General features: G+C 38.8%; 1 protein-coding gene across 6 annotated transcripts in view; it reads right to left on the bottom strand.

Moving 5' to 3' along the window:
* Positions 1-24662, bottom strand: part of HERC4 (HECT and RLD domain containing E3 ubiquitin protein ligase 4) — a 118839-nt gene continuing 94177 nt past the window's right edge. For all 6 annotated transcript variants that reach the window (XM_006148948.2, XM_006148950.2, XM_006148951.2 and 3 more), the window contains 8 exons: positions 22924-23091; positions 22371-22514; positions 15112-15278; positions 14473-14539; positions 13239-13321; positions 5799-5982; positions 2477-2579; positions 1-1252 (listed from right to left, as the gene is read on the bottom strand). In XM_006148948.2, the coding sequence (XP_006149010.1) occupies positions 1044-1252; positions 2477-2579; positions 5799-5982; positions 13239-13321; positions 14473-14539; positions 15112-15278; positions 22371-22514; positions 22924-23091 (1125 nt within the window). In that variant the 3' untranslated portion in view covers positions 1-1043. The remainder of the gene's footprint in view (positions 1253-2476; positions 2580-5798; positions 5983-13238; positions 13322-14472; positions 14540-15111; positions 15279-22370; positions 22515-22923; positions 23092-24662) is intronic.

The following is a 24662-nucleotide window of genomic DNA, read 5'->3' as shown; positions in this document are numbered from 1 at the left end:
TGAAAATTTAAGTATTATACCAATACATCTTTATTATTTAAACAGTTTTCATGGCTTTTTAAAATAAATCTAAAAAATAAATATTTTCATGATAGCAGAAAATCACATGTATTGCATCAACTCATTTTTGCAATTTAATAACATGAGATAACTAAGCATCAGCACCATAAAACTGTGAAGATTGTTTCTTAAATTTCAAGGAAATCTAAAGCACTGAAAATTGTACTACGTACTAATCTGCAGCACTATTAATCATGACATCTCTAACCCAGTGACTGGTTCTCAGAGTAGCCAATGTTTCTATTACTGGCAAATGCAGAGACAAAGTTCTTTGTTAGTAAATATTAATATTAATAACCTCCCATCATCTGTAGCATCCCAGGATTCATAAAGGAGGAAAGAACTGCTAGTTATTTAGTATAATTCCTATCTGTAATTTGGTTTTCGCAAACATTTGTTCTATAGCAAAAAAGTAATAGTTCTGTTTCCACTATGCTTTTTTTTTCTTTTTGCTCTGTAAATTCTCAAAGTTAATATTTAAGCCATAATTCTTAACCCTTAAAAGTCAGCTCAGTTCAATTACAACCAAAGAAACTGTACTGGTATCAGAACATATCTATTTTATTACAAAACTTAACATTATATACAAAATGAAAAAATAATCAAATGACTATTTGCAGGCCAAGGTTTTCACCCAGTGATTGAAGAAAAAATTAAGCAACATTTCCATGCACTCAACACGCCAGATCTTTTCTGAAATATGCAAACTCTTAAAATTCATGTTAGTAAAACTTTAATGTATTCACAATACTTTTGTGTTTATTGGAAGATGGCCCAAAAAAAATCCATGGTTCTGTACAATAAGTTTAATATTTAACAGTTTGTTCATTTTCCTTTAGTACTTTTTGGCTTTCATGAATACTCACAGCATTGAACATTTTGCAAGTAAGAATTATAATAGTGCCTGTGTCACCTTGTTGAATTCATCACCACAAGAAAAACACAAATAGTTTAATGCTTTTGCACTAAACTGAACTCCTAAGTCATATTAAACTGAAGCCTTCATTGTGATCGATAGCTTGGATCAGTTTAGAGCGTAAAGTTTCTTTCTCTGTGTATTTTGGAAGATCGAGAAGATTAAAACAGGTATGGGAAACTGGGAGATACTCTTCACCTCCTCCTGTTGACTGGATGACTAATTTCAGACTCTTCATACCAAGAATAGGAATGCGATCACTACCTGTCAAAAATACTGCCAAGAAAAAAATCGTTTAGCCAACGGCTTCAAAGTAACACCACAAAGTAGCAAGTATTCATACAGTCAGGACAGCAAAGCCTTATATTAACATTTGCTCTCTGCTGGAAACCTACTTCCAGGAATTTGTGGAAGATAAGATTTTTGAGATATGTACTAATTACATTTGCACAGTATTTTTTTATCATGATAATCTTGTTATACAGAGGTATTTAGTATTTAATAAATGAATAACTGCCAATTACCAAGAACGTTAGGGAAAAGCTCCTCTTTTGGGAAGAGTCATTTAGAACCAGTTGATAAATGCATTGAAAAAAAAAATTGCCAGAAGGTACATGCCCTGGGCCAGAGAGAGGGAGGGAGGGAGAAATCACCTCTCAACTGGACGTGGTTACCCTGCAACCCCTTCTCCAATTTCTGCATCCTGTTGGGATACTAGACGCACATGCACATGTGCCTGGCATGTTTTTCAAGCCACTGGGCTGGTATTTGAGCTGGGGTCAGGCATGTGGGATTCTGGTCCCTTGACCAGTAGGCCATGGAGTCAACCCAAAAGGTGTTTTTGGTTTTTCATTTTGTTTCTGCTGCTGTTAGTGAGCAGCCAAAATTCAAATTGCTTACAAAGAATAACAACTTGCTATCCTTATGCTATGGAAAAGAATTTAACCAAGAGTCTTAAAAAAAGATTGACAAAAATATTCTTGGCAGGAAATAGCAAGAGAGCCAAAGGGGATGTAGCTGATTTAGATACATAAATTCTGACAAATTTCAATTAAGATACAGATTTTAACAAATGAAAGACTGAGAGACACTATTTCATAAATGGAAAACAAAGGCCTGGAAAAGAAAAGTTCTTTTTTTCTATGGAAATTCCCAAGGATTTGGTGCTGAAGCAAAGAGAAAAAATGGATATTGAATACAGAAAAGAGCTATGCTCTACACACCATCTTAGAAATTCTAAAAAGAATTCTACAATCCTGTTTGTAACCACAGTTTTACTTTCAAGAACTAAAGCTATTTTGGAGGCTAACTGAATTTATCCTTCAAGACAAGAAAACACATGCAATTAATGCAGATTTGCTTATTAAAAATTTTTCTTTTTTAAAAAAAATTATTCTTAAAGGATTTATACTATAAAAATAAAACCTAACCCAACCAATGTTAAATCAATTTTCTATGAGAGTAATTTTCTAATAAAATGTATTAGTTAAAAATACTTACACAGAAATTGTTTTTTCTTTTCCAGTGGTAATTCATGAAATACTTCCCAAAAAATTTTTATTGTAGGATGTTCTGCCCAATACTCTCCTTTGTATTCTGTATTCTAAAAACATACATAACCTTTTATTAATATTAAGGAATATTAGTTTTGTCACGAATCTGGCAAATTGGCTTGCTGATTACACAAAGCTAACATGTTTCAGAAATATGAAAGTTGGGCAGTTCAGCTGATAACTCACCATTTCCAGAACATTTGTAATTTGGAACTATTATTTGGAAGGAAAGAAAATATGAATTACCAAAAATACCTTCCCAACACTTCAAAGATCATGATAGGATTGTACTAGCTTCTTCAAGAGTAAGTATCCAGATAAGGATAAATTAGAATTGCTAAAATAATGGTGAGATTATTAAAGTTCTATAGAGAATTTATCTGTGACAATGAAAATTTTTTTCCTATATTCATTAATAGAAATCAAACTATTGGGTTGTTGGAAAAGTCATGGTGTTTTGCATTTTTCTATGCAAAAATGCATCATGACTTTTCCAACAACCCAGTATTTTACAGTTTCTCCTCCTCAAAAAAAAAAAAAGGTACTAAGAATACCACTAATACCTTTCTGTGGTAGTCAGTTTCCACAAGAGCACCCAATAAGCTCTGCCTCCTGCCTCCCTGTGGAGTCCTCTCCCCCTCTGAATGAAGCTGACCTGTGGTCATTAGGATATTACAGATATGAGGAATGCATATATAACTTCTGGGGCTAGATCAGAAAACTCTGGGACATCAGCCCCTCTTTTGGGTCACTCGTCCTGAGGGGAGCCACTTGTCGTGTCATGAAGATACTTGAAATATCCTGGGTCGAGAGGACCTCATAGTGCTATACTGAAGCCTCTGAGCTGTAAGGTTCTGGATAATTTGCAGCAATAGAACTAATACATTCCTTTCAAAAATAAGAGCCCCAAGAAGGGGTTTAAGTAGAGAAAGAAACTAGTTTACACTGTGGAGGGTTCTGTAAAATCCAGCCACACTGACTTTAATTTTGTTTGTAGGCAGCAAGTTCCTTTCAGCATCAGGGACTTTGCAAATTGTTCTCTCAGCCTAGACCACTTGGACACATCCCTCCTTCTTTGTTCACTAGGCTAATTTCGACTTACCCTTCAGTGCTCAGATTAAATGTGCCCTAAAATTCATTAATTGATTCATTCAAAAATATATATAGTTGTCTCCCCTTATCTATGCAGGCTAAGTTCCAAGAACCCCAGTGGATGCCTGTAAGTACAGAGAGCACCAGACCCTATCCATACCATATCTTTGCAACCAAACAACCAAAACCATTACTAAGTGACTAATGGGTGGGTGGCATATATAGCACTGATATGCTGGACAAAAGGATGATTCGTGTACCACGCGGGATGGTGTGGGACAGAAGGAAATTTCATCTTGCTACTCCAAATAGTGTGCAATTTAAAATAGAAATCGTTTACTTGTGGTATTTCCCATTTAATATTTTCAGACCCCAGATGACCCCAGGTAACTGAATATGCAGAAAGGCAAACTGCCTAAGGGGGACTACTGCAATGAGTTTTAGCAGTTAGAGTTTCCGGTTGTGAGGAAACTAATGAACAAAGTCCTTCCTTACCTGTGAAGCTCACCAAATGGTAAGTCTTTCCTATACTAACCTAGCTGAAGTTCCTCCTTATATAACATTCACTAAAATCTTACTCTTTCTTTCATTACAACCCAATTAAGTACTTAATGTCAGCTCCCTCATTAGAGAGCAAAACATCTCTCTAATCTCTTGCGTAATATTAGGTATCCAGCAGAGGTTTAATAGATTTTGGGCTTTACTGCCCGCATTTGTTCGTTCGTTTGGTTGGTTTTGCTTTGCACATGTGCTTCCCAGAGACAGAGGGAGCGGAAGAGAGCATTCAACAATGAGGTGTGGTCATGCCATAATCCCTTCTTCATTTCTCTAACTTGTCTGGATTCTAGGCACATATACACATGGTTCCTGGAATGTTTTTTATTTATTTATGACTATTATTATTATTATCATCATTGTTATTTGCATAGGACATATGGGCTGGCCAGAGAGAAAGATGAGAGGGTAAGTGAGAAATCACTCCTTGTGAGGGATGGCCAGGCTGCAATCCCTTCTCCTCTGGGGATTTTGGGCAATCACACGTCTGGTATGATTTTCAAGCTGCCGGGTCTGGAACCTGCACCACGGTAGGTCACGTGGGAGTCCAGCAACTTAACTAACACAACACCTGCTGGCTCCCCATTTTTGGCATGTTTTTAAACTGGCGAGGCCCTGATTCCAACTACTTAGTTGGCCACACAGGGAGTCTGGTTCTCTTAACCCCCAGGCCACTGGCTGGCTAAATGCTCCTTCTTTTAGCCATAATTATCCCAATCACTGTACTCTAAATAATTCAAATATGCAAGCCACTACTATTTATGAAGAAGTTTGGGAGAAAATTGTTTGACTTCTGGCAATTATTTTTTTAGCTCTGCTGTAGGGCATGTATGATCACTAAAAACAAAACGAGGAAAGTGAGAAATCACCCCACCAGGGGAATAGCTATGCCACAATCCTCCTCCTCCATTCTTCTCTCAGGATTTTGGCCATGCACACACACCCATCCTCCATACTTGTCAAACTGCCATGCCTGGGACTCAAAGGTACAGTGGTATCTAGCTGCCCTAACCTCCATACTATCTACTGGCCCTGGAATTAATTTAACTTGTTTGAATTACAAGTCTTTGAGCATGTTAGTGGGAGATGAAAGGATGGCAAAATTTTTTTTCATTTTATCCTCGAAGTGGTTTTACGAACGTATGTACAAAGTTCTAAATAAGAATGAACATTTAAGGCTACAAATTATATTCGATGAAATTGTAAGGAATCATATCAACAATGGAAAAAAATCAAAGTATACTAAGCAAAATACATTACAATACATTTTACAAAATATCCTGTCTTATTGAATTAACTTATTAATGATCTCTTCAAGCAGGGTTTTAAGTAGTAAGTGCTCTTTGAGGTGCTGAGAATAGGGCAGTGACCAAAAAGGCAAAACTTCTGCCCTTGTGGCACTTAAAACACTTTGGTGGAGAAAGAAGCAACAGTAAAGATAGTTAAGTAAAATTTATATTATGTCAACTTCTTTACTATGGAGTAAGAAGGGTTAAATAACATTTTCTAATAAAATGACAGTGATTATATAAAATGGAAAATACATAACAGTACGATTTCTACCAATAAGTCATATTATTCTTTTGCCTATTTAACAATGTCATAGATTTGTCATTCCCTACCTTTTCTAGTTCCTTCCAATCATAATTTGTATTGCCAATAACCATTGCTTGTAGTTCATTAGGCTGGAAGAGCTGAAGGACTTTTCCTCCACAGACCTTATGAAATCCCGCATGAAAAGCATCAAATAAAGAAGCCACTGATTTATTGAATATGTAATCCACATATGCATCAACAAACTCCTGCCTAGAAATGAAAAAGCACATATGCACAGATTATAAAAACAAATAATATGGTTTTATTAAAACTTCGAGTGCTCCTGTACTTTTTCTTTTTTTTTCGAGAGATTTTTGCTATAGGGCATGTGCACTCGCCAGACAGACAGACAGAAAGTGAGAAATCACCCCCCCCAGGGGGAATGGCCATACCGCACCTCTCCTCCATTCTCCTCTTGGGATTTCGGGCACGCACGCACATGCGCCCGGCGTGAGTTTAAGCCACCGGGTCCGGGACTCGAACCGCAGTCGACTACATGGGAGTCCAACGACATAGCCATTACGCTAACTGCTAGTCCCGCTCCTGTACTTTTTGATACTTATCCATAAAACAAAATATGAGGATGCTTCGAAGAAAACAAAGTCGTTAAGGAGAAGCCCATTATTCTTTCTACACAAAATAAAGTATGTCCATGAAGCGCTCTCAGCTACTCTTAGGCCATTATTCATGGAAAAACATCACTTCCTCATGGTCATAAGCATATAAATGGCTACGAAATTATCTTAAAATATTTAAAAATTTCTGAGGATTTATATATCTCACCACTTTTTTTAAAAAAAAGAATTACTTTATTTAACTTCATTTATTATTATTATTTTTTATTTGACCAGAGAGAGACAGAGCGGGGGTGGGGGAGGAGTGAGAAAGTAAGCCACCAGGTATGGGATTCAACCCACAGTCAGCCATGTGGGAGTCCAGTGCCTTTAAACACCATGCCACTTACTGGTCCATAGCTCACCACTCTTGCATCTCTAAAAAGAGTGTCACAAATACCAGGTGATAAAAAAAATAGCTTTGGGATTTACACTATTTGAAAGATAACAGACTTTTTTCCTTGGGATCCAAAGAATCCGAACAAAATTTATTTTCACAAACAAATACACAAGAGAAATTATTGAGCATCCTTTTAGGATAATCATTAAAGCTCACAAGTACACCTGCTCTTTGACAGGACATATATACACAAGGAAGCACACAAGGAAAGTGCACAAGGAAATTGTAAAGAACTGTACTTTATCCAGTGATTAAAACCACAATTTTATTCAATTTGTTCTATTTTGCTAGCCACAAACATTTTTATAAAGCTATCTGGTAAAGCTATCTGGTCAAACAATAATAGGTAGTTAAGATTTCAATATTTCATCTCCTAAATAATAAAGGATGATCATGCAAATGGGATACTGGTAAATTTAATCATCTCTATCTTCTCAGCAAGCTGTAAAATGATCCCAAATTTACCAGGAAGACAAAAATAAAAGTTAAAGGAGAACACAGTAGGAATCAGCAGGTGGCATAATGGTTATGTTGCTGGACTCCCATGTAGTCAACCATGGTTTAAGTCCAGACCCAGCGACTTGAAACTCAGGCTGGGTGTGTGGGAGAGTGCCCAAAATTCCAAGAGGAGAAGGGATTGCGATGTGGCCATTCCCTTTGGGGAGTGACTTTTCGCTTCTTTCTGCCTCTCTCTGTCTCTCCAGCAAGGGCATGAGCCCTATAGCAAAAACCTCTCTCTCTCTCTCTAAAAAAAAAAAAAAAAAGGAGACCACAGTAAAACATAAAATCGGTGGGCCTAAGGAAAACCCATATCATAAGCCAATAAGTTATGATGAGGAAAAAACAATTTTGTGATAATATAATTTTATAATTAGAAAGTTAAATTCATCTATAATAATTAAGTGAAAATGGCTAGATCTTATTTATTGTCAAAATTTTAAAAATTATTGCTCAGCTCAGCTAAGCAATCATATAAAATAACACTGTTAAAAGAAATTTAATTAGTACAACAGAAACTCTGAGGTGTTTTTGCCATTGGGTGTATGCACTTGTCAGAGACAGAGAGGGAAATCACCTTTTAGGGGAAATGGCCATACAGTCCCTGCTCTATTTTGCTCCTGGGATTTTAGGCATACACACAAACATGGGCCTACCATGATTTTAAAGACACCAGAACCAGGACTTGAACCATGGTTGGCCAGTGGGAGTCCAGCACCTTAACCACCTTACCACCTGCCGGCCACAAAAATACAGATTTTTAGAGCAGAAAAATCTAGATCACAAAGTTTTTCAAAATTAAGATTAAAACAAAGATAGCTAGAAGGACCTAAGAGGTTTCTGCAACATTTTAAAAATACCTTGATTTTTTATCAAAATAAGATATATGCATAGCTTAAAAATAACAAATAGTAATAATCCTAACAGCCAACATTTACTGAGTACGTACATGTGCTAGGTCCTATTCTGAGTATTTTAAAAATTATTGCTGTACCTGATCCTCAAAATAACTCCCTAAGGTAGGTACAATTTATCATTTCATTTTATGGAAAAGAAGACAGATATGAAGTCATCAATTAATTCACCTAAAATTACACAGAGTCTAAGTATCAAAATCAGGATTATGTTCATTAACTGGCAACAACCTCTAAACTAGCATTGCCTGAAGACTGTAACAAAATAGGAGGGAACAAAGTAGCTCTGTCTTGCACTTCACCAGAGATTCTGGCTGTACAAAGGCAACTATTTAACTCCTTTTGCAATCTCTTGTCATATTTACCTTCAAGTCTGGGACATCACATTTCTACTGTTATTCCTTGGTTTTCTGTTTTAAGTATTCTCTAATGAATGCCTACTGTAAAAGGTGGGAATTAATCTTTCATTTGCTTCAGTCCCACTCCCTCTTCCATTATACACACACACACACACACACACACACACAATTTGGTTTTGTGTTCTTTGTTCACATTTTCATGATTATAAATGTTACTCACATTTAAGCTGCAGAGTATTCCAGTTCTTTCTTTTCCCTCTCTTACTCAGCTATGCCATTCCCAACAGATAAGCCAATCTCTGCTAGATTCACTCAAATACATGAGAGAGTCATCAGCTACTTTTCTCCTGGAGTCCTCCATCCTCCGGATCTACCCCACGGTTACGTTAGATCTTTCTAAATTTTCTACACAGAGAATTCCTTCATAAGGAATCCTCTGCCTCTCTCTCTATTGGATCTTTTTTGGTTTTGTTTTTATTTTTTGGATCCTAGGCCTTTCTCTTTCTTGGTTTAAGTCCTTGTTTTGGTAGAACACATCTTCAACTAACTCCCTGAGAAAAAGACATCAAAGGTAAACCCTCTGAAGACTATGCATATATGAAAATGCTTTTATATGACCATATACTTGATAGTTTGGATATCAAATTGTAAATTTAAAATAACATGATCCCAGAATCTGGATCTTCTAGCTTCCAGTGTTATTCTTTACAAGTCTGAATCTACTCTCATTAGATTTTTGTATATGGTCTGCTTTTTCCCCCTAAGGTTTTAGGGTGTCTTTAGGGCATCCTTCCATAGAAAGTAGGAGGTTGGGCCTTTGGTCATCCTGAATGGGATGACTACATGTTCTAACTTTATGAGCAGCTGTCCAGAACTCAAGGACAAAAACTCAGAAATGAATCTGGAGGCCCCAAACAAGTCCTCAAGTTCAGTGATGCATGTAGATTTCTCCTTTCAGTATCCATTCACGCAGGTGAGACCCAAGCAATCCGATGGTGGTTTAGGGTAACTTTCCCTGCTGCCTATCTTGTATAACTCCAGAAAGTCACATACATTGGTTTATGTTCTTATCAAATTTGAACTCCATTTGGGGGGATAGTTTGGTACTGTGGTGGAGTCATTAAATTATTAATAAAATAGCAGTTTAGAATTTAAAAAAAAGAAAAATATCTAGGTAAAAGGATTAGGTCTGAGGCCAACAGGTGGTGGAGTGGTGGATTCCCACATAGCTAACCGTGGTTAGAGTCCCAAACCTGGCGGCCTGGAACTTATGATAGGACCAAGTGCTACATGTATGTCCAGAATCCCAGGAGAGTAGAGGAGGGACTGCAGCATGGCCGTCCCCACTGAGGGGTGATTTCTCACTTTCCTTCTTACTGTCTCTGTCTCCCTCCTTTCTGGCAAGTGCATGCGCCTTATGAGGGAAAACAAAAAACCCCACCCAGGTCCATAGAAATAGAAAACTAAGCATCAAAAAAAATCTTTCAGGAAAGTTAAGAAAAAGAATTCACTGTCTCTGCCTTTGTGATTCTGAACTTAAAATTGTGCACTACGGCATCTTCTGAGACATGTTTTCACAGTATGGTCTCATCAAGACAACTAGAGGTTAGCATTGCAGCTAAATCCTAATGTGGTCCATCTTGGATGGCTTAATAGTTGTATATTGCTCTAATTCTGTTAAAAAGCAGTAGAGAGAGTGGCACTGCTAGATGACAGTAATCAGGAGTCCTTATGTCTGAGCCCGTTACAATGGTCACTCTTCATTGGTATAAGAAAAGTCTATCAAGGGACCAGCAGTTGGTGTAATGGCTATGTCGCTGGACTCCCATGTAGTTGACCGCAGTTTGAGTTCCAGACCCAGTGGCTTAAACTCATACCTGGCACGTGTGCGTGCGTGCCCAAGATCCTTAGAGGAGAAGGGACTGCAGCGTGGCCATCCCCACTGGAGGGTGATTTCTTGCTTTCTGTCTCTGTCTTTCTGGCAAGTGCACGCACCCTATAGCAAAAACCTCTCCAAAAGAAAAGAAAAATAAATAAATAAGGGAACCAGCAGTTAGCATAATGGCTATGTCGCTGGACTCCCACGTAGTCAACCGCGGTTCGTGTCCCGGACCTGGTGGCTTAAAACTCACACCACACCGAGCACATGTGCGTGCATGCCCAAGGTCACAAGAGGAGAATGGAGGAGAAGGGATTGCGGCGTGACCATCCCCCCAGAGGGTGACTTCTCGCTTTCTGTTTCTATGTCTCTGTCTGTCTGGCAAGCGCACGCACCCTATAGCGAAAACCTCTCCAAAAATAAATAAATAAATAAATAAATAAAAGTCTATTGGAGGGGCCAGCAGATGGTATAGTGGTTATGTCGCTGGACTCCCACATGGCTGACTGCAGTTCAAGTCTCTGACATGGTGGCTTGAAAATCATACCAGGAGGTGTGTACATGCATGTCCAAGATCCTGGGAGGAGCACGGAGAAGGGACTATGGTGTGGCCATCCCCTTGCAGGGGGGTGGTGGTGGCGGCGGTTTCTCACATTCTCTCTCTCTCCCTGGTGAGCAAAACCTTCTTAAAAAAAAAAAAAGTCTTGGGATCAGCAGTTAGCGTAATGACTATGTTGCTGGACTCCCATGTAGTCAACTGTGGTTTGAATCCTGGACCCGGTGGCTTGCTTAAACTCACTCCAAGAACATGTGCGTGCGTGCCCAAGATCCTGAGAGGAGAATGGAGAAGGGATTGAGGCATGGCCATCCCCACTGGGGAGTGATTTCTTGCTTTCTGTCTCTCTGGTCTTTCTGACGACCGCACGTGCCCTATAGCAAAAACCTCTCCAAAAAAAGAAAAAGTCTATTTATTCCCCTCATGAGTAAAAGGGGTGGGGGCACCCTCAAAAGGATTTTCATACTGTGATTCTCCCCTCAGGCTGGTACCCAACCAGATGGTGAGTGTGCCATGAGCACACCCTGCATGTTCAGGCTGACCAGGACACAAACCTGGAGCCTTCCCACATAGCTTCCAGAATCATGCATATTGAGCATGCCACTGTGGCTGGGCCTCTTATTTCACTTTTATAGTCTACATATGAATACTCTTATAATTCTGAGGATAAAGATTTCAGTCTCTCTCTTTTTAAATTTTTTTGGAGAGGTTTTTGTTATAGGGCGTTTGCACTCGCCAGAGACAGAGAGACAGAAAGTGAGAAATCACTCCCCAGGGGGATGGCCACGCCACAATCCCTTCTCCTCCACTCTCCTCTTGGGACCTTGGGCACCCATGCACACGTACCTGGCGTGAGTTTAAGCTACCAGGTCTAGGACTTGAACCGCAGTCAACTACATGAGAGTCCAGTGACATAGCCGTTACACTAATTGCTGGTCCCGATTTCAGTTTCTTTTAAAGATTTGTTTGTTTTTGTTTATAAGAGAGAGATAGGTACCTCTCATTGGGTTTTATACACTTAATCCTCTTCCCCAGCTTCCTAGTTAGCTAAGATTATAGGCACATACAACTGCAACTGGCCTGTTCAGACTGATCCAGGATCCAGACCCAGGCCTTCTATGTGGTTTCAGCCTCATGCAGCAGAATCCTACCACTTGTGCCACCTTGGTTGGGTTTCTTTTGAAGTTTTATTTTTCATCATGTATAGTTTCTTTCCATGCCATTCTTTTTGACTATTTGGTCCTTCCTTAAATGTCTACTGACCTTTGACTATCTAGTCACATTTAAAAGTTGGGCAGCCCCCCCCCCCAAAAAAAAGTTGGGCAGTTTCCTCAGAAAAGAATTCTCTCATATACATTGTCAATGGGGAGGAATTGTAGACTCTCATATAATCTTCTTTTCAGTTCAGCTCCTGTCTGTGCCTGTGTCTAGGTGTCCTAAAATCCACAGTCCCTTTAGCTCAATTTTCTCTGGAAGGCAAATTTCCAATCATCTGTTCAGGTTAGAGAGAAGCAGCTGCCAAGTTACTGGCGTACTAAAGGAAATTGGTTTCTCACTGCTTCTTGCAAGAGGCAACCTTTCTTCTACATTTTACCAAACCCCATATAGTTTTTTATTTTTATTTATTTATTTTTTGAGGTTTTTGCTATAGGGCATGTGCGCCTGCCAGAAAGACAGAGAGAGACAGAGAGACAGAAAGCGAGAAATCACCCCCCAGGGGGGATGGCCACGCCACAGTCCCTTCTCCTCCATTCTCCTCTTGGATCTTGGGGACACATGCACACATGCCCAGTGGGAGTTTAAGCCACCTGGTCCGGAACTTGAACCGTGGTCAACTACGTGGAAGTCCAGTGATACAGCCATTATGCCAACTGCTGGTGCAAACCCTACACACTCTCTAAAGGTACGTGTCATTTTTAGTGCCTGAGGCTTTGTTCTGCAACATGAACTAGCTGCCTTCTTGGTTCCTCCAGCTCATCGTATGTTGCAGCTTGCTAAGTTAGTTACCACCATTTTCTGGCTTCTAAAAATGTGTTTGTTATGGACTCTTCTCCATTGCATTTGTTCTTTTGTTTATGATCTTTTCATCTCTTTATTGATGACTTAAAGTGATTTCAGGAGGGAAAGACAGATTATTCCCTAAGACTTTTCCTGAGTCAAAACTTAGGACTGTACCCTGTTTCCTAAATAAAAAATACGTATCAACTGCATCTCATTCCTCCAACTGACACTGCTGATTCACTTACCGATTCTGTTTGTTAACAGCTGTGTCTGCACCATTTAGAACCAGCTCTTTCACTTCTGTTGCACCAAAGTTTTCAACTGTGATCTATTAATTTAAATTAAAAAAAAAAAAACCATCGTCAGAAACTTTATAGAATATTTTAATTATAGTCTGTCTTTCATTACATATAAAATGTAATAAATCTGAGATAAAATTATGCTATCATAAGCTTCTTTGTGGAAGCCACAGATATGAATTTTCACACTCTTTAGTAGTTTGATATCTTATTATTTGTTAAGTTACCAAGTGTTTGGTTAGTCAAGAACTTGAAACTGAGAACTTACAGGGTGTAAACCCTAGAATGGTTATTACAGGAGTAAAGTATTAGATATCTTTTGTCAACTTTAGTAACAAAACCATAAAGAAGACTGTTTAGGCAGGGGGTGGCGAACAAATACACAAATAAAAAAAGATAAAGAAAAGTGAGGTTTTATGATTTTTCCAAGAGTGTAACTTATAATATTCAAATTGTTCCCTTTTCACAATCCTTGCTGATTTCTATTCTTTAATTGCCAACTAGTCTGCTTTTGCTCGATTCTCATTTGTCAATGGCTTTGCATGGGACTAGATCGGTTATTCAACATTTCTTTCACTTCCTTAACAAAATTTTGCTTCCCTATACAAGATCTGCGATTGCATTTTCCAAATAATATTATAATATACTTGCATTTTGTATTGTGACATGACATCCAACAGTAAGATAAGATGAGCAAGGATGAACATTAGTGTGAAGCAGAAAGGAATGTATCGTGGGAATGAACCTTTAAGTGGTAAGTTCATGAATAACAGTCTTATGTTACAATAACCTTTTGCTTCTCTAAGCATTCCTATAATTGCAGACTCAAAAATGAACAAGTGGATGAAGAGGACCTCTTGTATTTATAAAGTTATCTTCAGCATAGTGATAAAGCACCTAAGCTTTGAAGCCACAGAGATGAGTATGAAAAATGACTTTAACATTTTATGACTGTTACTAGTTTTCTTAATCTGTAAAATAAGGACAATAACCTCACAGAACTGTTATGAAGATTAAATGACATAATGGAGGTATTGTGACTAGCACACAGTAAATGCTCAATAAATGTCAGCTAAAGGTTTCTTGAAAAAATCCATCTATTAAAATAAAAACCATAAGCACAGCTGTCAAATAAAAGGGACAATGAGTAATCAGACTAACCTACTTCCTTCTATCTTACCGTAAAATTAAGACAAAATGTTTCCTCTATATCATCTTCTGGATAATCCAGTAACTGCTGCATGCTTCTGCAAAATAATATATACGTTTCTCTGAGGTAAAATATGTTTGGGCATTATGACTATTGGCTTATAAATAAGTACATATTTCTCATTCCCTCCTAATAAATCCTTTAATTGTATTTGGTTGTACCATACGAACTTAGAAACAATGTTGAAGAAGAAAAGAAAGGCCATGTATCCACCCATTTTCAACATCTGTCCATATTTATACACACTTTTTATTCCATTTTATGGTATTAAATAAATATAAATCTACATATTCAAGCTAAAGACGAAGATGATCAGAAATCCAAATAAATCATTTAACCACTCTTAGGAAATATTACCTTCTTAAAATTTATAATCTAATATTTATAAAATCTTGTTAAACCACTAAAAAGATAGACTTTTAGATTTTGAAAACTAAAAATTTAGTCTTTCAGTAGAAAAATTTCATCTGGGTAACAAGAAATTTCCCTTTAATCACTAGGATTTGTTTATTTTAGAAATTTAACTAGAACAACAAAATATAATTATTCCTAGCTGGAGAGCTTTTTGTACATTCCCTATTCCTAATCTTGACACTATTTACAACTAACCTCCCAACATCAGGCATTAGTTCTTTCAAATCATCCAGGGATGGCTTCTTTTTCAGCAGTTTCTTATATAAAGCCAAAGGAAAATGGAGGTCCACAATAGTAAAATTATAAATTGCTAATCCACAGATAACACCAATCAAATGGAACAAATCACTGTCTTCAAAGGTCTAAAAATATAAGGAAGAAAAAGTAAAGACTTGTCCTCCAAGTGAAATCATGACATCACCCAACTGGGTGTGGTCACACCACAATCTTTTTTTTTTTTTTTTTTTTAAGGTTTTTACTACCAGGTGTGTGCGCTCCTTGGAGAGAGACAGTGAGAGGTTAAGTGGGAAATCAACCCCCAGGGGGATGGTCATGCTGCAATCCCTTCTCCTCCATTATCATCTCAGGATTTTGGGCACACATGCACACATGCCCGGCATGAGTTTCAAGCCGCTGGGTCCAGGACTTGAACCATAGTTGGTCATGTGGGAATCCAGTGCCTTTCCCAACACAGCAAATGCTGGCCCCACACCACAATTTTTTTCCCCCATTTACCCTACTGTCCAGATCTGGGACATGCATGCCCATGGGCTTTGGGGCATGTTTATCAAGCTGCCAAGGCAATGACTCTAATGGCAGTCAGTCATGTGAGACTGGTTTTCTGTGCACAGAAGCTTAACTTAATGCTGCTCTGCAGGGCCAGCCCAGTGTTATATTCTTAAATGTGAATAAAGAGCCAATTGTAACAAGAATGAAAACAGAGAAATAAAGGGTAATGTGGAAAATGTTAAAAATTTAAAAACATTAAAAATGGGCTGGGAACAGAAACAATAACTATCTTCTGAGAGATTAAAATAAAAGATGGTATATACATCATTGAAAAATGAACTGGATTCCGTTACCCAATCCCCAATACAATGGTATCACTGAAAATGGCAGATTAGGGAACTTCAAAGTTCCATCTTTCCAGAAAAACAATAAGGGCCAGCCAGTGCTGTGGTGGTTAAGGCAGCTGGATCCCACATGCTGACTGTATGGTTCAAGTCCCAGATCCAACAGCTTGAAAAACACACTGGGAGGGAGAAAAGGAGGGAGAGAAGGAGTAAGGTAGAGAGAGAGAGAGCGAAAGCGCCCCCCAAAATCCCCAAAGGAGTGAGAGATGGAGGAGGATGAATTGCAGATCACTTCCCATGGGGGTGTGCTTTCTTGCTTTCCCTTTCTCCTGTCTTTTGGTCTCACTCCAGCAACCACATGCATCATCTGGCAAAATTTTTAAAAAGAATAAACAGTGAGTAATATGGCAAAACTATCAAAATCAATTCTTTTGGAATTCTAGAAACTAATAAAAAACGTACAATTAGCTGAATGCTTAATGATGAAGCTGCTCAGTTTGGTTATGACAGCACTGTTACTTTAAGCTACCTGCTTACCATGCCTCACTCCCCAGAAAGGTGGTAGCCATAAGATGATAGCCTATTTAATAAAACAAAACAAACAAACAAACAAACAAAAAACTAGGGCTATGTTTTCTGACCTGTCCAGTGGCTCTCTGAAGGATCAACTCAAAAGCTTGCCTTTGTTTCGCCTGCCTTTACGTTTCCCCCAGTGATTAAGCAGTTTCCTGGGTGAGGAGCGCTTGTCAAAAGCACTTAAAGGCAAATGTATAGACCCCCTAGGCTTCCAGGATCAAGGAATAACAGTTGGAGCAAGCAACAGATAGACTGAAAAGCCTGGGGAGGAAGAGGCTGGAGAAGGAGATATTTGGAAAATAGAATAAAGGATTTGATAGGTTCTAGAGTTTGTTTAGCAGGGAACCTAGGAGGTCAGATGCATGCCTAGGTGTAAATGCATGCTCAGAAAGACCTGAGGGGAGCTGGACAATAAAGTAGAAGTAACGCATCACTCTGTGAGGCTTATCCACAAGAGAGTTCCAGAATCCTATCTGGAGACCTTGAACACGATGGATGCACACATGCCCGAAGTCTGGGACTGACTGAATTGGGAGTAGAGTGCAATAGGGCTGTGTACTGGAGGTGTCTGTCTTTCTGTCTCTCACTCACAGAAGAGAGAAAGAAATTTAATTTAAAAGGGGTGGGAGGTAACCCTGTAGCCTAGTTGTTAAAGAAGCTAGCTCTCACGTGGCTGACTGTGGTTTGAATCCTAGCCCTGGCAGCTTGAAAAACATACCAGGCATGTGTTCATGCATGTCCAAAATCTAAACAACAGGAGAAATGGAAGAGAAGGGATTGTGGTATGACCACGCTTCACTGGGAGTTCTTTCTCCCTATTCCTCTCTCTAGCAAATGCATCAGAGAACTACACCTCTGGCAATTGAAAGGAGAAAACAAAATAAAGCAAACTGAGAAGACCCTAAGCTCTCATCTTTGACTGATCTTTAGAAACTGTGCAAGTGAGAAGTGCAGGCTAAGTCAGATTTGAATATAGTTTGGCTAAACAATGAAGGAGTATCTAAGACAGAGTCAAACTGTAAAGACTGAGAAAATATTTAATTTTCTTTTATCCTTTGGCTTATGGAATTAAAAATAATCTTTGTCAATCACAAGCTGACCACTATGCTAAAAGAATAGACTTCAGTAGCCACACATAAGGAATATAGACTTTACAAAAATACAATTTAAAGGGAAATACATGATCTCCGCAGTATTCACATCATCATATTCAGTGTCCAGTATTCAATAAAAATTTATAAGACAAGCAAAAAAACAAAAAGATATGGCTCATCCACAAGAAAAAAACATTAATATAAACTGTCACCAAGAAAGCCCAGATAATGAACTAATTAGACCAAGATTTTTTGTTTGTTTAAATAATTATTTTTATTTATCATTATTGTTTGTTCGTTTGTTTTTAATTTGCTACAAGGCATACATACTCACCAGAGAGACACAGAGAGGAAAAATGAGAAAGCAAGTTGCCAGGTCTAGAACTCAAACTGTAGTCAGCCATGTGGGAAGTCCAGCACCTTTAACCACCACGCCACCTGCTGGCTGCAGACTAAGTTTTAAAATCAACTGTCTTAAGGACAGTTGCTCAAAGAGCTAAACAGACTAAGAAGTATAAAAAGAAATAGGATAATGATACCTCATCAGATAGAGACACAATAAATAAAATCAGCCTGCGGAACAAAAGTAAGGAAAAAAGAAAAATGAGCAAAGCCTAACAGGCCAGTGGGACCCCAATCAAGTGTACCATCAAATACAGAGTGAGAGTCTCAAAAGATGAGAAAGAGGTAGAAAGGGGAACCAGCAGTTAGCATAATGGCTATGTCGCGGGACTCCCACGTAGTCGACCGCGATTCATGTCCCGGACCCAGTGGCTTAAAATCCATGCCGGGCACGTGTGCGTGCGTGCCCAAGATCCCAAGAGGAGAATGGAGGAGAAAGGACTGAGGCATGACCATCCCCCCTGGGGGGTGATTTCTCGCTTTCCGTCTCTATGTCTGTCTCTGTCTGTCTGGCGAGCGCACGCACCCTATAGCGAAAATCTCTCCAAAAAAAAGGGTAGAAAGAATACTTGAAATGGTAAAAAACTTCCCAAATTTGATAAATGTCATGAATCCACATTCCAAAAAGTACAACAAACTCCAGGCAGGATGAATTCAGAGATCCACACTGAGGCACATTGTACAAGTGCCAGAAGTCAACTAGGGGCCAGTCCCAAAGTCTAATGTTAAGGGAGCTGGATCCCACATGGTCAATTGCATTTCAAGTCTCAGCGGCTTGCAAAACACACTGGGCACATGTGCATGCATGCCCCAAATCCCGACAGGATGGAGAAATGGAGAAGAAATGTTTGCAGCACGACACATCCCACTGAGGGGTGTTCTCTCTCTCTCTCTGTCTTTCTGGTGAGTGTATGCACACTCTGACCACTAGAAAAAAATCAAATAACATAAAAGCAGTTCACTGTATACCAGTGTTCCTTATTGACACTAACAGCTGATTTCCTGTTAGGAACTATGAATGTCAGAAGGCAAAAATTTGTCAAGGAAGAATTCTATATCCAGGAACACTGTCCTTCAAAAATAAAAGAGAAACCAACCCACTGTCAGATAAACAAAAATTGAGAGACTCTGCTGGTTCAATAACTTCCCTCCAGAAAATAATCCAGTCCTTCAGGCTAATGAAAGGATGCAACATAGTAGCATAAAACCATACAAAGAAAAAAAGAATTCTAGTAAAGGTAGCTACACAGATCAATATAAAATCCATTATCACTGTAAGCTTGAGTTGTAACTCCACTTTTTTCTTATGTGATGGAAAGACAAATGCATAAAATCATAAATGTGTATTAGTGGCCACACAAAAATAAAAGTTGTGTTAACAACAAACTAAACAGGGGAGATAAAGTTCTTTTTTTAAATCATCAATTTTATTTTATTTATTCATTCATATATTTTAATTTGACCAGAGAGGGACAGAGAGAAAGGGAAAGTGAGCAAGCAAGCCACCAGGTCTGGGATTCGAACCATGGTCAGCCATATGAGAGTGTCCAGTGCTTTAACCACCATGCCACCTGCTGTTGCCAAGATAAAGCTCTTTAACAGCTAAGTTTTTATATACTACTGAAGTTGAAATGATATTAATTCAAACTAGATTGTTATTAATTTAAAGAAGTTAATGTAGCCCCTGGGCAACCACTAAGAAAATAAACTATATACAGAAAAAGAAATAAGGGAAAGGAGAGTACATTAGCAAAGCAATCCACGTTTAAAAAGGCAGTAATTGATGAACAAAGATGTACATAAATTTAAAAAATAGCAAAATGGCTTAAGGGTTTCTTTATCAATAATTAATTTAAATGTTAATGGAATTTATTACAATCAATTACTTTTTTTCCCTTTTCTGAAATAAAGAGACTGACAGAATGGATTAAACAAACATGATCCAACTATATACTTTGACAAGTCTTACTTTAAATCTAAGACATAAATAAGCTGAAAGTTTAAGTGAAAAAAAAAAAAAGATATTTCAAAAATACAGTAACAAAAGAGAGCTGGGGGGAACCAGCAGTTAGCGTAATGGCTATGTCGCTGGACTCCCACGTAGTCGACCGTGGTTTGCGTCGCGGACCCAGTGGCTTAAAACTCACGCCGGGCGCGTGTGCGTGCGTGCCCAAGATCCCGAGAGGAGAATGGAGGAGAAGGGATTGCGGTGTGACCATCCCCCCTGGGGGATGAGTTCTCGCTTTCTGTCTCTACGTCTCTCTCTGTCTGTCTGATGAGCGCATGCGCCCTATAGTGAGAATCTCTCCAAAAAAAGTTGGGGTGATTAAACCAAGAACAGACAAAATACGTTAATCAGAAAAAATTATTATAAGAGATGAAAACATATTGACAAAAGGATCAACAAGATAAACAAGCATTAAATGCATAATAATAGCTCTGAAATATGAGGGAGTGTTTTAAAGTTCATGAAAAAATGTACATTACAGGGACCAGCAGTTAGCGTAATGGCTATGTTGCTGGACTCCCATGTAGTCGACCGCGGTTCGAGTCCCGGACCCGGTGGCTTAAAACTCACGCCAAGCGTGTGTGCATGTGTGCCCAAGATCCTGAGAAGAGAATGGAGGAGGAGGGACTGCGGCATGGTCATCCCCACTGGGGGGTGATTTCTCGCTTTCTGTCTCTCTGTTTTTCTGTCTGGCGAGCGCACGTGCCCCAGCAAAAACCTCTCCAAAAAAAAAAAAAAAAGTACATTACAAAAAACCTTTACATTTTGGGAACCAGCAGGTGGTGTGGTGGTTAAGGCACTGGACACTCCCACATGGCCAACCACGGTTCAAGTCCCAGACCTGGTGGGTTTCGTTCTCACTTTCCTTCTCTCTCTCTCTCTGTCTCTGTTTTTCTCTGGTCGAATTAAAATAAATAAATAAATAAATACTTTTAAAAAGGGGGAAAAATCTTCACATTTCAAAATTCTTTTGCCCCAAAATAAATCTATGCTTTTAAAAAACTTTTTTAATTTTTAGTTTGCTGTAGGGCATGTACACTCAACAGAGAGAGAGAAGAGAGAAAGAGAAAGTGAGAAACCATGGTGGGGGGTGGTGGAAGGGAGGAGGCCCATGCCACAATTCCTTCATTGTTCTCTTCTAGGGATTTTGGGCATGCATGCATGCGCACCCCAGAACAGAAGGGAATTTACTTAATACAATAAAGGGAATTTATGGAAAACTCCACAGGTAACATCCCACTATTTCACATTTTCCCAGAGGGTAGTCCACTATGACCGAGGCTGAGCTTTTGAGTAGTGCAGCCCAAAGACTGGTTTCAAACAAAGGAGACTGAATAAAATATGCTGAAGACAATGGCAGTAAAGTTTCTCAATGGGGGAAAGTTATATATACAATATGAAAAGGGAGAAAGCTAAAGTCAACTCTTTTATGTTCTGAGTAGAATCAGAGGGATCAGTCTGATTTCATGTTTTCAACATATACATATAGCTGTAAGTATAGATATATTGGGGGCTGGCAGGTGGTGTGGCGAAAGCGCTGGACTCCCTAATGGCCAAACATAGTTCAAGTCCCAGACCTGGTGGCTTGCTTTCCCATTTTCCCACTGTCTCTCTCAGTGAGCACATTTGTTCTACAGCAAAATGAACAAGTAATAATAAAGGGACCAGCAGATGGTGCGATGGTTACACTGCTGGACTCCCACATAGCTGACCATGGTTCGAGTCCCAGATCTATAGGGTTAAAATTCATGTTGGGCACAAAATTCATGGGTGGCCAAAATCTCAAGACAAGATGGTTGGGCACGTGTGCATGGGTGGCCAAAATCTCAAGACAAGATGGAGCAAAAGGGATTGTGCTGTGGCCATCCGCCCAGGGGGTGATTTCTTGCTTTCTGACTCTCTCTCTCTCTCTCTCTGTCTCTCTGGCAAGCACATATGCCCTATAGCAAAAAACTCTCTCTCTAAAAATAATAAAATAATTCTTTAAAAGAAAATACAGATAGATCTACTGAACAGCTGGGGCAGAGGAAACATAACATGAGCCTGGCACAGTTTTCATACCAAAGGTAGGAAATCTCAAAGAATAATGGAAACATGTCAAAAGTACATGAGAGGCATTAATGGGTTTTGACAACTCTAAGTCCAAAATTTTTTAATTTTTCAAATTATAACAAAACAGATCTCTGAATGTAGTATGTGAAGAACAGAGCAATAACTCAATTTACTGAGTTAAGCTGATAGATACAGGTATTTAAACATAAGTATATACACAGAAGTAATTCAGATGTTTGGAAATTTTACCTTATCTGAAAACCAAATGAGCCTGGAATCTTCATAATACCGAAACATCCCATATTTAGGATCTAACAATTCTCTCATGATGAGCAAGAAAAATTCTTTGCGTACTCCTCCAGCATCAACAGCATCTTCTCCAACAAATATAACCTAAAATAGCATAATGCAAACACTGAACAGGTTATGAAGAAACAAAAGTATTCTGGAGACCCTATAGTGTGCTATTTATTACTAATTAATACTTAGCAGTTAATAGTTTTTAAAAAATTATATATATGTGGCTTTATAGATTTCAAATAATTAATTAATTAATTTAAATTTGACCAGAGAAGGACAGAGTGAGAGAGCACTAGAGAGGAAGAGAGAAAGAGATGGAGAGAGAGAAATTCAGTAGGCAAGCTGCCAGGTGCAGGGCTCAAACCATGATCAGCCATATGAGAATCCACGGTTCTTAACCACCATGCCATCTGCTGGCCCCCATGATTTTATTTATTAAGTTGCAAGGAAACATTGCTTCTGAACAGAGGTCTTGATTACACAGAAGAAAATGTCAAATTACCTTGAGTGGTTTTTTGTAATCTATGTTCTTTGTTTTCCTTAGGACTTCCATTGCATCTCCTACAATATTTTCTCTACGCACCACTAGAATTAAGCAGGGATTGACAGATTCAATCACTGGGAGAAAAAGAGAGGAGACATTCTGTCTGTGGGCCTGGTCAATAGCCATCTAGAAAACAAAAAATTAAAATTTTAATAGTAGTACTACAAAGAAGCTATTGTCACTGGGTAAATTAACCTATACCTATTAATTCTAGGTATGCTCTAATTCTTAAAGTTAATTGCTATGCTACTGAATTCACACAGCACCTAATACAGTATCTAGAACATATGAGAACTTACTATACTGAGCATATTATGTAGCCTTTTCAACTAAAAATATTTGTATTGTTTTATTTTCAAATTATTTATTTCACTTACTGTTATTATTTTAATTTGACTGGAGAGACAGAAAAAGTGGGAAAGCAAGCTGCCAGGTCCAGGACTCAAACCACAGTCAACCATGTGGGAGTCCAGCACCTTAGCCACCATACCACCTGCCAACCCTATCTTGCTTTATATTTTGATTTTTTGCTATAGCGCATGTGCACTCACCAGAGGCAGACAAAGAGCGAGGGAAAGGTAGAAACCACCCCCCAACTACCAAAGGATGGCGATGCTACAATCCCTTCACCTCCACTCTTCTCTCAGGATACTGGGCACACATGCACTCATACCCAGTGTTTTTTTCAAGCTGCCAGGTCCGGTACTCAAATCACAGTCAGCCATGTGGGATCCAGCTGCCTTAATCTCTATGTCATCTATTGGCTCTCCTTTTCAATTTTTAAAATTAACGTGTAACTCCTAACTCCACTAAGCACATAACTATAGTTAACATTTATAAATATGAGCACTGTTTTGATTTTTTCCCTCATTTTTTCTTTTTCTTTTTTTTTTTTTTTTTCAGAGAGATTTTTGCTATAGGGCATGTATGCTCACCAGAAAGACAGAGAGAGATAGAGAGACAGAACGCAAGAAATCACCCCCCAGGGGGGATGGCCACACCGCAATCCCTTCTCCATTCTCCTCTTGGGATCTTGGGCACACATGCACATGCACCCTGTGTGAGTTTAAGCCACTGGGTCCAGGACTCAAACTGTGGTCGACTACATGGGAGTCCAACAACATAGCCATTGCGCTAACTGCTGGTCCCTCCCTCATTTTCTTTTAAACTTTTACCAGAGGGTATGTGTGCTAGCCAGGGACAGAGAGACAGGGGACGTGAAAAATCATCCTCCCATTGGGACAATCATGCCGCAATCCCTTCTCCTTCACTTTTCCCTCCCTCCTTCTAGGACTTTAGATACTACACAAACATGCCCCATGTGTTTTTCAGGTCACCAGATCTGGGACTTAAACCACATAGTTGGCCATGTGGAATTCAGCTGCCTCAACTGCCATGCAACTGGCTGGCCCAAACACTGTTTTATTCCTAACAATCAATCAATCAATCAATCAATTAAGAGGATAGGGACAAAGAGTAAGGAGAAAAAGAAAACAGTTTAAAACAAACCTTTAAAGAGAATAAGGAAAAACTTGGTTAAGGAAACATTACACAGATTCATCTAGAATAGTGATCACCACTTGCACTCACAAACCAAGCATTTGGTTTTAACAATTTAAAGGTTTTGTTCTTGTCTTATGGTCTTCCCTGTGTTCTTGTTCTAACATAAACTATGTCATATTAAAAGCACCAAATTA

The sequence above is a fragment of the Tupaia chinensis genome, unplaced genomic scaffold (assembly GCF_000334495.1).
Source record: "Tupaia chinensis unplaced genomic scaffold, TupChi_1.0 Scaffold000250_1, whole genome shotgun sequence".
In the NCBI taxonomy this organism is placed as follows: domain Eukaryota; kingdom Metazoa; phylum Chordata; class Mammalia; order Scandentia; family Tupaiidae; genus Tupaia; species Tupaia belangeri.
The sequence above is the reverse complement of the archived record's forward strand: the minus strand, read 5'-3'. Positions and strand labels throughout refer to the sequence as shown.